Source organism: Anas acuta, chromosome 7 (assembly GCF_963932015.1).
Source record: "Anas acuta chromosome 7, bAnaAcu1.1, whole genome shotgun sequence".
In the NCBI taxonomy this organism is placed as follows: domain Eukaryota; kingdom Metazoa; phylum Chordata; class Aves; order Anseriformes; family Anatidae; genus Anas; species Anas acuta.
The window spans coordinates 23659284-23672068 of NC_088985.1; the positions used below are offsets into that span (position 1 = coordinate 23659284).

The following is a 12785-nucleotide window of genomic DNA, read 5'->3' on the forward strand; positions in this document are numbered from 1 at the left end:
TTTCACTCGTGCTGGATTTTGGCTGGAGTCCCAAATTGCTCTTGAACTCAGACTTCTTGAATTGCCGTTGAAGGAGTAAGACCAGGATTCAATGAGAAGTGCCTGAGGGTGTTTGACATTGAGATTTTGTGTTGCAGGTTTTCCTTTGTTGCTTGTCTTCTCCTTAGTTATTCTTTTTATAGCCATGTTAACAGCTTGTTGGAGGGTAAGGTAGATTTATAGATTTCTTTATTAAAAAGATGATTGAAGGAAGGGCATCAAGGAAGATAGTTTCATCAAGATTTACTTGGCTGACAAGTTCATGAGTAAAATAAAGAGACAGAAAACTACATGGAAAGAGACATTGAAATGGGAGTAAGAAGATAAAGGGATTGTGAACAGAGCTGGGTGAGTCTGAAGAGGTAACAGTCATTACCAGAGAGGGGGCTTGTCTACTCCTCCTATAAATTAATGCTAGTGGCTAAGCTATCCTTATTAAATCAAAGTTAAGGGATGGATCACAAATATTTAACTTCCATTAGAAAGAGGTGATGAACTTTACCTGGAATAATCATATTACAGTTCTTTTATTAGTAATTTGCACTGATGTTTGTATAAATATACATAAAAGAAAGAATAGATCTTCAAAATATATACTGCACTCTTGTATTTTGACTTTCCTTTGTCAAGAACAGTCATCTGAGCAATCGATTTGAGATAGGGTCAATCTGGGGTGAAAAGGATGAAGTGGGGGGAAATAAAATCAGAAACCATGCTTATGTCTTCTTCAAATAAAGAATTGTCAATAAGGATCAAAACCTTATGTTCTGTAGTTTGAACAAGTGCAATTATTAGAATACTAATACTTTAAAAACTAAATCAAGACTGTAAATGCTAGTTTTCTGCAGGTGGCTGTTACCATCATTTCAAAGTAGCTTTTTAATGTATTTTGTATATAAATCTTGCTATATAAGAAATGGAGAGAAGAGCACTTATGAGCCCATTCTGCAGCAGATCTTCAGCTTGTCACTGCTGTCCTTCACTGCAATCACTACTGTGTCTTAAAATATATTAAATATGTGCAAAAGGATTGCCAAATTTTAGTTACAGGCAGTCATTTTGAGGAGCAGCAATGAGAGACTACTACATAAATCATGCCATACTTTAATTAGTAAATGTTGTCATCTTTAACGTAGTCTTACAGATTACATCTGGGAACAATTTCAAGTGATGTTATTACTGTTGTTCTAGAGTAAAACCAGTCTTCATGCTTTAAACTTAGTTTAGCAGCATTTTGTTTAGAATTTCTTAGACACAAAAGCACACCAATTGTAAGAAGTCTTCTCTAGAGAAAAGAAACATATGAAAAACTCAGATAAAATAGCTTAATGTAAAAATATTAGATTTTTTATTATTATTACAAGAAAAGGAATAATACTAGGAAGTGAGAGGAAGGACTTCTTAAAAGAGAAAGAGCAAGCTTCAGATGGAGGAAGGGAGTAAAAGAAGTGAAACTTTAACTTAAAAAGAAAAAGGAAAAAATGAATGCTAAGGGAAGGGCTTAATAATAGCAAAGAAACTATGTAAGAAAAGACTAACACATCGAGGTTGGCAGTATTTGCATTTGTACATGTTATTGTAGCCCCCATCAGGTACTCTGGGATCTCTGTAAGTTTAAATGAGAGTTTACTTTGGGAAAATGCATTTTCCAATTTCATAATGCTAGGCAGGCCTGTATCACAGCGGTAGGTAATGAAGTCCTCTGAATTCCAGACTGTTCTTTGAAACAGTACAGAAAAAAAGTGCTCAGAGCAAAAGAAGCAGAATAAGCTGGGGCTAATCTGCCAACACTTGGAGGGGAAAAAAACATTTTTCCCAGCCACAAAGAACCCTATTGTTCCAATGTTAAATACTTAGTTTTGCCTGCATTTAAGCCAAGCTGTCTTTAAACTCTGGTTTCGTACTATGGTAAAGCATGTGCTGGTTAATGTGGCAGTGTGCAGTGGTACAACTCCAGGGAAGAACTGAAATATGGATTTTTCAGGGTTGTCCATTTTTTCACAGCCTACTTGCACTGATTTCAGTGGAGGAGAGTGCAATCTGCCTTTTGGGATTGTGAGACCTTACTGTGTGTTTAGCACCTAAGAGTTGGTACTACATGAGGGGAAACAAACCCATGAGAAATCTGGGCATTTTGGAAAACATTGGATATTAATGACAGATATCTTCATATGGCCTTCTGGTAAATCTTATTAATGGGTGTTCAGTATATTTGCTTTCATATTGCCTTTGACACTAAGTGTTCAAACTCAATTTAATTTGCTGTGCACATTAATGTATGTATGAGCTTCTCTTCATAGTTAACAAGATAATGATACTTGCCTATGAGGTGTATTTCACTAGTAGGGCATCAAGTCAGGGAGAGAGAAAGATCTCAAGCAATTATTGAAGAATTTCTACTTCATTTAATAGAAGCGAAGCTGTTATTAATATAATAGATATATAATCTGTTATTAACAGATACTACTCGCACAGTGCTTTCAGTCATTTCTTTCTACAGTCCCATGCAAACACACAGGCATGAATTTGCTCTCGCTACCCAGTGAGGAGGTAGAAAAGGCTGGCATGCTGCTGTGCTTGCTCCAGCAGGCCAGTTTGACATGTACATAATAGAAATATTCATAATAGAAGAAACCAAGAATAGCTTGGGGAGGACTGTCAGCACACAAATATGATGTTGTAGCACCAAATGATGTGGCTTTTTTTTTTTTTTTTTTTCCCAACAGCACTCTTAGATGAGACTGCTTCTGCCTGTCACTACAGTCTGGTAGCCTCAAGTTATGAGGCAAATTAAATTTGAAAAGAGTGAATAGTTCCCTTGATAACAAGTGGAAAGCTATTTGTGTTGAGTTAGCTTTGGCTTGTAAAGATGTTATACTTAAAGTTCTCTTACATCTTAGCATGTCTGTATAACTTGTTTAGTCATATGGAACAAAAGTCTAAAAAGCATAAAGTTGTTCCAGATAATAGTACTATGGTTTAGGCCATAAGAGGATGAAACATCTGAAATCTCCAGAACATACTGACCTGGTATATTTTTGTACTGTGTGGCATTGTTGCTTGGAGAAGTTCCTTGATGCTAAAAATAATCGTTTCTACACTGTTTTCTATCTCCAAGGTTACTAAATCTTTCTAACCTAGGCATAATTAAGATTATACCTACAAGTTATATTTTTAGCATGCTGGTTTTTTAGTGTGATGTAATTTTATTCCAGCAGTCATAGCTGAGTTCAGAGGAAGTCTGTTCCATGTAAAAGTGAAAAGTAAAAGAGAAATACAGCAACTTCTGTAGGCAGTTGTTCTCTTCTGCATCTTCCAGCATTAGTCCAGAAATTTTGATTAATGACTCACAGGTCTTTAAAGACCAGCTATCAATTTATTGAAAGAAGCTTAAAATGCTCAATAAGGAAGTTGAAATCTGAAATTTGAAATCTGAGTTAGGAAGTTTCAAATTTGACATTCCCTAATGGGCTTGAAAACAGAACTATTTGTTGATTCTACTTTTTAAATTGGTTTCTTACTCTAAAGTCTCTTAAGAAATGGACTAAAACCCATAAACCTGTATTTGCAGCTGACTGCTTTTGAATGTTAGTAGTGACTCTGCTGCTGGATCCAGCGGTGCTGGTGAGAGCTGAGCCAGGAGGTGGCAGCTGATGTCTTGCCTTTCGCTTCGCATCCCTTCCTGACCAGTGCTACACTGATCCTGCTCCAACCATGCCACCTTCCCTACCTGAGTGTCCTGGCATCCAGGGCTGCCAGTGATGGCATAAGCTTCTTACCTGCTGAATTCAAGTGCCGCTGTAAAATGCACAGGTGACTAATTTCTTTATCCAAGCACAGAAAGCATGCTTGGGTAGTGTGGAACTGTATAAACAGGGTCTTGTCTGCACCTGAGGACTGATCATACAGCCTAGTAATCTGTAACTAAGCTAGTTAACATATCTAATTTGTGAGATTCTCTACCTAAAAGTGGGTTGCACAAGAGACTTTAAAAAGTGATAGTTCCCTTAAAAGAGAAACTGTCATGCAGGAATTCCTTAAAGATGGTTGAGCATATTTGTTTAGTACTTTATGAATCTTTTTAGTTGAGACTATTTTTTCCAGACTTAAATATCTCTTTACTCATATGTATTCATAGAACTCCATTCCTCTTGTAACTTCCTTTTTTCAAAGGGGGGGGGCAGGGGGGAATATAATTAACAAACTAATTTGTACAATAATCTGTTTAATAGAATTTATCAGTATACTCATAGCCAAGGAAGTTGAAGGTTAGAAGAGTTAATGATTTAATGACAGATGCTGAGATGTTTAACTTCAGGGGGAAAAAATATCAGATTGAAGAGCCTCAGCTATCAGATAATGCTGAGATGTAGAAAGGCTACTCCTGAAGGCAAGATTGTCAGGTAAAAACGTACCTACTCATTTAAGTAGGTGAAGATACTTGTGCTTGTCCAGGAGAGCACTAACAATGCAAGTGACAATTTGAACTAGATATGGAGCTGGAGGCGTGTTAATGGAAAAAGTGAGACGAATGATGTTACCTGCATGCTGAACAAGTAAAGCATATGTTTAGGAGAAAAAGTTAAATATGATCTGAAATTATACAGGTGTATTTAGTAAGAGAAAAGATCTGTACATGTATTAGATATAGATTGTGTAATGAAGATGTGACACTTGAAGTTGGTGATGGAGGAAAAAAGGGGAACCCAACCAGTACAACTAATAGAAGGACTGGAGAGCTATTTATATCATGAAGTGGTTATAAATGAGTCTTTAGACCCCAAAGTGATTAATCTCTGTTAATACATGCACAAACTCATAAAATTACAAATTAGGCTTCCAACTTCGGATTTCATGTGAAGCTTGATACAACTGGAAATCATCAAGCTTAACCTTTTCTCCACAAGCTCTAAATTAAGTCAAGTACACAAAAAAAAAAAAAAGTTTTAGTAGAAAGAAGTAACTGTTATGCTTAACTTAAAGAGAATCAAAATGTGGTGAAGACTTTCTGTAAACCAAAAGTACTAGTACCTGTGGAAGCAATGAGTTAAGATACAGTGTTTTCTGAAATTCAGGGCTTCTTTGAAGTCTGTCCTTTTTTCTTTCCGTTTTTAGCAGTCTGAAGTACAAAACTAAAAATGAGAACATGAAACTTCACAGAGACTAAATAAGATGGCCACACTGAAATGCTTTTATTTAAAGTGATGTAAGGCACATATAAATTCATGTGGAGAAATATCTCACAGTGTGAATCTGAAAGCAAGTCTGAAAGTATCTTAAACTCTTATCTCTAGAGACAGTTCATTGTAGTGCTAACATGCATAGGACATGAGCAAACTCAGAACAGACCTATGGAAATTAGGTGAGTTGTAAAGAAGGCAACAGGTTTTACAGCTGTGAAGATCTAGTGCATTCCTCTTTGGTAAAAGGCAATAAATGGTCCAACACAAACTGATGCTTACTGATCTCCCATGGCAAAGCCTACTTTCTGTAACTCTGCTGGAAGGGAGAATATTTTGTTTCAAGAACACAGCAAAGTAGGAGGGATGATTTATCATGTGTGTATTTATGGCTAACAAATATATGCAAATTAAAGATACTCAGGAATTTTAAGCTATCTCCCTTTTCAACACTATCTTCAGATAGTCCCTCTGGATGGATACAGTCAACTTCTCTTTTGCTGATGGTCAATGTGTCTGTGTGCTGCAACTGGTCTTCCTCTGCAGACGCTCACTTAATAAAGAACAAATCACTTAACAGAGGGTGAGTGGGTAGTCAGGCTGAATTCAGCCTTTTTTTTTTTTTTAAAAAAAAAAAAAAGCATTTATTTTAAAGTTTTTTTTTCCATTTTATGCATATTTCCTGCATTCTGTGTACTCTTATCTGAAAAAAAAAAATAAATAAAATAGTGACTTAATCTGATCTAAATATGTACAGTTCTTTTTCAAAAATAGCTGGTTTGGGGGTTATTTTTATATTTATCTTTGTCTTAGCTACCAATGTATTTCATGATAATTTTTGTCTTGTTAAATCTTAATTTAGCTTTGGTCATAAACCATAGAGAAGAGCTGGTAGCAAAACTTTCCTCCTTCCTTCAGTCATAAGATAGTAATTATTCAAAACCTAAAGGCATATTGACAATTTATTTTTCTTTTTTCATTCTGCAATTTAAGTTTGAGGTATTATAAAGTTCTGCTTACTAGACTGGCAACTGGTACTCACTGTTCCATTTCAATATATAAAAACACTAGCATATTTGCTCAAAAGCAGTAATATTACTTGTTTTTCCTTTCATGAAACTAGGTATAAGAGCTCTGTCCCCAGCAGGGGAGTATGATGCATTGTATAAACATGATGGGTAATGCTACAAGAAGCAGACTTACAGGGCAGGGTGTTGCCTTGTTTGAGACTGTGACTGTTTTTATTAAAATTGGCAAGTAAAGTAAGATGCTCTGGAGTTTGGTTTAAAATATTTACAGCTGACATGGAATATGAAATAACCTGAGCAGAAAGAGCTGTTGATGTTTTGTTAACTAGGTGGTTAACTAATGAACCCTGTGACACATTAACATTTTAGAGTATATTTTTTTATACTAAGCTGTAGAGTTTATGAAGGTGAATTGGTTTTACTTTTAGTATGTTAATATATTTTTAAGTGAAATGAAAGTGGCAAGAGGATTTTCAATGAAATGAGATAATAGCATTGAAAGTATATTGAATCCATAGGATATGGTATTGCAAGCCTGTTATGGAGTTGGACACTTTGCTAATTAATGAACATATAAAATAGATTGGCAGCTCAAGATATTTGAGCATGGGCCTTTGGTACTGCTTTAAAATATTTCAGTGTCCATCCATCATTCATATTGCTTGTTATCCAGAGGCTGTGTGAAAACTTTTTCATACGTTTCATTCGCTGAAGTTTTATGTATCTTTAACAACAAGGGTGTTAACTTGTATTTGTACAAAGCAAACTAAACAATTTCTGCTAAATGGCTGTGATGTTTAGAGGAACAAACCTAATAAATCAACTAGAAAACTGATTCACCTCTACAAACAAATGCAGGAACTCTTTCTTGACCTGTTTCAATGAACGTAATTTCCTCTGTTATCAGTATTGTAGACATCACATGCAAACAGTAGATAACTAATGGGTCTGCTGAGCACTATGATCCCTGAGTCACTGAAAGAGTTCAGTTGTCCAAAGGCTATGAAATCTGAACATGAATGGAGAAAAATGCATCCAATTGTTGATGACAGGGTAGTGGTTGAGTAGCAGACAAGTTGGATGTTTTTCTGTTGAACTTGATAACAAAATAGCGTCAGGATTTCTGAGGAAATTATGTGGAAGTAGAAAAGAAGCCAGCAATACAGATATGGTATGGTGCAAGAAACAGTGAAGAAATTAAAAATAAATAAATAAATAAATGAAAGGGACTTGTAGATATTAAGACTGGGTGATAGAAGTGGTAGTAATGTTTACTGATGGATTAAAAAAAAAAATAAAATAATAAGTAATTTTAAAATAAAGTAGTAAGTGAACAAGAATGCAGTAAAAAGGTTTATCATAGAGACGATATGCAGATTTTGGGTGATGAGATAAGAGTATTGGTGACAACATAGTGATATCCTGTGACAATTACAAATATTTAAACCAAAACAAGGAACTAACATGTAAGAAAGGAACTTAAGGCATCTTTACAGATAATGCATTTCATAAGCTTAATGCTGAGGAGTAGAGGAAGGAATGATGCTTGTTGGTGAAGGTCATTATCTTTTTTTACTTAAATTGCAATAGTAATTTCTCCTTTATAAAGAATGCAGTGGTCTGATCATTTTCAGCGTACAAATAGGCAAATATTGTAGAGCTTGTTGCTTTCTTCTGTTTCTTCAGAAGTCATGCAAGAGGTTTGGTTTTCATGAAGAAAGTGTTTGGGGTATTCAGATTAAGCATTTGGACATTATCTGTTGCAGATAAACCTAGAGATGTGGGAAGAATTTGACCTACTGTGTTGTGAAAACTGTCATGTCTGGGGGGGTTGCAATGTGGGATGTGTGGGCCAAGGAGACTAAAGCTGGAGGGGGAAAAAAGCATCTTGGCACCAGCAGTGCTTTTGGTAATTTGTCTTTCTAATGCCTGCCCCCTCTTCTCAGCCTCCCTTTCCAAAAGGAAGCTGTCTGAATCGCTCAAAGCAACCTCCCTTTGTAGGAAATTCTGCTCCCTGTACTGCCAGCAATTTACCATGTTCTTGGAAACCTTAACTGCTTATCTGCCTGGCGCAGAGGTGTGGGGAGTAGCGGGCTGCATACCTGCTGCCCTCCTTCCCAGGGCTGCTGCTCTGGCTGGTGGGTGGTGAGACCAACTGGCACACAGGGCTGAAAACCTGGGAAAGCCTGAGGGGTATTCAGCCTATCTCTGTTAGGGCCAGTGTTTACACACAGTTTTTCTTGAAGCTTCCACTACACTCTGTTAAAGGTGTAGAGAGTGATACGTCAACATCTAAATACATCCCCCTAGGCCATGTCCCTAAGCAAACACAAACAGAATGACTTCAGTGTTGTTCTTCAGTGGTGATGGGATGGCCTGTTTCTGTTTAAAGTATTTTAGATGTTTTCATACCAATTCTTTCTGTAGAAACAAGCTACTTTTGTCTCTAATGCCTGAAGATCTGTTCCCAGGCTCCTTAGCTCTCCTCTCTCATGGCTCTCTCATTTCATCAGCCCCAAACTGTGAGATTTTAGCTCCAGATTCCAGCTTTATTGCCTTAGTTCCTTCTGTCTCCTGTTTGCTGGAAACGGAGCTAATGTGTCCCAGGGCTCACTCTTACTCCTTTTGAGTCCCAAAGGCAGCACATCTCATCTTCAATATAGTAAATTCAAGAATGAAGTAGTGTGTTTTTAGACATACACACATACACTTGTGTATACTCAAAGGAGGAAGGTGATTGAGACTAATCTCTTACTGTGGTTAGAAAGAAGATGGATGTTTAAGATATATTTCGGTCTTCCAAAATTGCACAGGATCCTTGGTTTTGACCTAGGAGCAGAAGACTAATCATCTCTTGCTTTGCTATTCTTACCCTTGTTTAAGATGTGTGGAAACTACATCCTGATCTCTCTGGTTTCCTCTTTTTTATTTCTGTTTTCAAGCTTCCTCCTCACACTGTCTGGAACCTTATCTGAACATAAATGCCCATCTCTGGGGCTGCTTTTTTTTCTCTCATTTTCTTAGTGGAAATGACGCAAGATCTGCTGTTGCTTTTGTTAATTTGCAGCTTGCAGTCAGGGGTTTACCCAAAGGCAGGAGGATCTGAAGGACTCTGAAGCCCTGTATGTAGCTGTGGCTCTCTGGGTCCCAGCACCAGCCTGTGGAGTCCTGCTCTTCCTGCCTCTCCTGTGGACATATTCTGTGGAAACTGGAGGTGGGCACAAAGCTGGATGGCTCCCAGCTGCAGGGCAGTGTGTCCCCTTGTTGGGCTGCAGAGAGACACCCCTGGGAAAAGAGAAGCAAGACAGTAACAGCAATGCTTCCAAAGAGCAGGCTCTGGTACCGGCAGGGCAGCTGGCTGTGGGTGGTGGCAGCCTGTGCTTGTCACTTCATCCTCTGGGTGACCAGCACGGAAAGACATAGGAACAGGGAAGAGCCCTGGGGATGGGAGTGGGTGGGCAGTGCTGTGAAAAGGAAGTGAAAGAGCTGGGGTAGGTGGTAGTTTCCCCTGGAGTGGGAGGCTGGCAGACCCAAGGCAGGAGTGGGGGGGACGTGTGGTGGCTGGAAAGGGCCTGAGTGCCAGAGGCTGTAGAGGAATGTTGCTGAGGCTCATCCAGCCCTGACCTGTGTTTGTCACTGGGGTGCAGTCCACCTGGGAGGTGTGCAGCTGTGGGGTGAGGAGGGGTCCCTTAGAGCCTTCCTGGCAAGTAGTCAAAAACTTGGCTCCCTCCAGGAGCTGCAGCCAGGGGTGTGAGCTCATCCTGTGGTGCAGACACAAAAGCCAACTCTTTAGCTGTTATTGGAAACTACTGCATCTATTTATTATTTTTTTGTCCCCTGCCAGCTGCACCTGAGATACGAAGATGGTTCTCTTTGCCCAGCACAGTTCTCTTTGCATACCTCCCTGGTACAAAGGGAGCTTGCTCAGCATTATGCGACTTAAAAAAAAGAAAAAAAAAAAAACTGACAGATCACCTTTCCTCTGCAGGCACGATGACATCTCGCCCTCGGAGCCAGCGATGCGACCCCTCTTCAGAGCGCAGCGCCAACGGAGCAAGCGGCGGCCGCCCCCGCCGATAGGCACCGGGACGCCCCCCGCACCCCCCTCCCCGGCTCTGCGGGACCCTCTGACCCGGCGGGGGAGCCCGAGGCACCGGTACGGCGGCGGCTGGGAGGTAATCTGTCCTTTAAGGGGAGCGGGAGGTCAGCCCGCGAGTCGGAGAGATTGAGGCACGTAGAGTTGAGCTATAACCCCTCCCACTGCCATGGACCACTGGAGCGCCCATTTTCATGAGCACCTCGCACTGAGGCAGCTCAGAGCCGGCAGAGGCTGAGGAAGGAAGAGGGGGGAGAGCGAGGGAGGAGGGCGCGACCACCGACCCCGATGGACGAGCCGAAGGGTAAGGCCGAGCCCCCCGCCCCGATGCTGGCGAGGGGCCGCGACCCTCGGCGAGGGGGGGCGCGGGGGAAGGGGGTTCCGGGCCGGCATCCCGCGGCTCGGGGGGGTGTGCGCGTTCCCGAGGAGCTCCTGCCCCTTCCCCGGCCGGCAGCGAGCAGCGGCTGCGGCATCCCCGGCAGCGCGTCCCCTCCGCGCCCGCGGGGGGCTAAGGCTGGGCGGAGGGGGACCGGTCTGGGGGTGTCCCCCCGCAGCCCCCCCAAGCTCAAGCCGGCCTCCAGCCTTCACAGTCCCGCTCGGCTGGGTCGCCTCTAAAGGGTCGCAGCCGGCTGCCCCCCAACTTGCGGCGGCGGTGGTGGTCGCAAGCCGGGGGCGGCCGGGGGCTGGCGGCTCCCCCGGCGCTGCGGCTCTGCAGGCGGCAGCGAGCGCTCCGCTCCGTGCTTGGCGTTTGCAGAAGTTTGGCCGCGTCAGTGCGGGGGATTCCCTTCCTGGCCGTGCGGGGGAAGAGGCGGCGGGGCCGGCGGGGGCTCCCCGCCTGCAGCCCGGAGCCGCCCGCAGCGCCCGTGCCGAGCCCAGGGAGCGCGCTGCGAGGGGAAAAGAGCAAAAGCTCGGAGGAAGGCGATGGCTCTTCGGGGGGAGAAGCGCTGTGCTGCCTGCCGGGGGCTCTCCCGGCTTCAGCTCGGGGCCAGGACCGGCTCCGGAGCGCAAGGAAGAGGAGGATTCCCCCCAGGAAGCCCTCTCGCCTGAACTGCAGCGCCAGGCAGCGCTAGCTGAAGATGCTCATTGCACAGTTCTCTCTTTTTTTTTTTTTTTTTTTATAAGATATCTATCTTGTCCCAGGGCTTGCATTTTATAATCAGCCTGCTCGGCGCACGTAATGTGAAGCATAGCAGTACAAGTCGCACTTAACATTTGGCAGAAACATTTTTCCAGTTTAGAGTCTGCTTTTGTCTATCTGGACGGCTTACAGTATTTACAGCAACTTCTGCAACACGGGCTGTCTTTCTATACTGCTGACAGCACTGGGCTCTTTGTGTGGGGCTTTTAAACACAGAGCAGGAAGGCAGACAAACGAGCAAGTAGCAGTAAACTGGGAAAGGATCTGGGCAGAAACTTAGCCACTAAATTGAGTGAGAAGCTTAGGGATGAATAATTTTCACTATTTTGATAACTTCTTATTCAGTACTAGGTATAGCCTTTCAGGGAACAACAGGGAATCAAAAGGTGATCTGTCTTTCTTTTTTCCCTCCTCAGAATAAATAAAATGGAAAATTAGACCTCTCCAAGTTTTTAACATCATAGAATGTAATGAATGGTGTTTGCATGGAAGAACTTTCTCAGTCTGACCTAAATCAAGATTTAAAGCAAAGGCTGGTAGAAGTGGGGGGTTAGCTCATTAATTTGTGCAGTCATGAGTGAAGATGGAAATATTTAGAAACAATGGCCTCTGCTGAGAAGGGAGATAAGAATAGCTTTGAAACCAGCCTTTAGAAAGTTTCATTCCAGAAAGGAAATGTAATGCGTGAATGGAGATGCCTTTTCCAGTGAGGTGAGGAATCACAGGGAAGAAACTTAGACTGTAATTGATACAGCAAAGACAACTGAATGAGCCTGCATTTAAAAACTGGGAGTTTTAGTGAGAAGGAAATTGACAATTAGTGCTTGAGCTAGTTCTGGAAAAGGTGGTGATGGTGTCAATGGGCTGATGTGCAGAAAATGTCAGTCTACTTGTAAAGACTTACTGGAAATTGTTGCAGTGAATAACAAAAATATAATAAAATAATGGGAGAAGAAAGGAGGCACCATTTTTTAAAAAGGCCTCTCATACTATGTTTCCCAGAGGCAGCAGTCAATAGTCTCAGCACAGAGGAGTCCAAGGCAGCTGGTATCTATCAGCCAGAAGGAAAGTTTCCACCTTGAAATGAAGCACAAGCACACTAATAGCATATCCTTTCATCAAAAAGGTATTACTAGGGGGTGTCTCGGTGTGAGACAGACCTGTTACCCTGCAAGTTTTTTCTACAGGGAATACAATAGGCTTCCCATGCTGCTCCTCAGCTGAAGGAGACCTGTGTTTTTAATGCTGATACTGTCAGCTCTGCCTTGAAATTTGGATCGATATGCTAACGGGCCAAGGGAGAA

The 12785-nt window shown here is 41.7% G+C and overlaps 1 protein-coding gene across 7 annotated transcripts in view; it reads left to right on the forward strand.

The window, feature by feature from the left end:
- The window catches only part of ENTPD1 (ectonucleoside triphosphate diphosphohydrolase 1), a 66981-nt gene that overhangs the window by 24978 nt on the left and 29218 nt on the right, over nucleotides 1–12785 (forward strand). For 2 of the 7 annotated variants that reach the window (XM_068688189.1, XM_068688186.1), the window contains exon 2: nucleotides 10236–10422. Coding sequence is in view for 1 of the 7 variants with exons in the window: in XM_068688184.1 (XP_068544285.1) it covers nucleotides 10632–10647 (16 nt within the window). In the remaining 6 variants the exon portion in view is untranslated. Of the gene's footprint in view, nucleotides 1–9314; nucleotides 9462–9763; nucleotides 9922–10235; nucleotides 10423–10448; nucleotides 10648–12785 lie in introns of those variants that run through there. The other 5 variants (XM_068688185.1, XM_068688190.1, XM_068688187.1 and 2 more) reach the window with 5 other exon arrangements.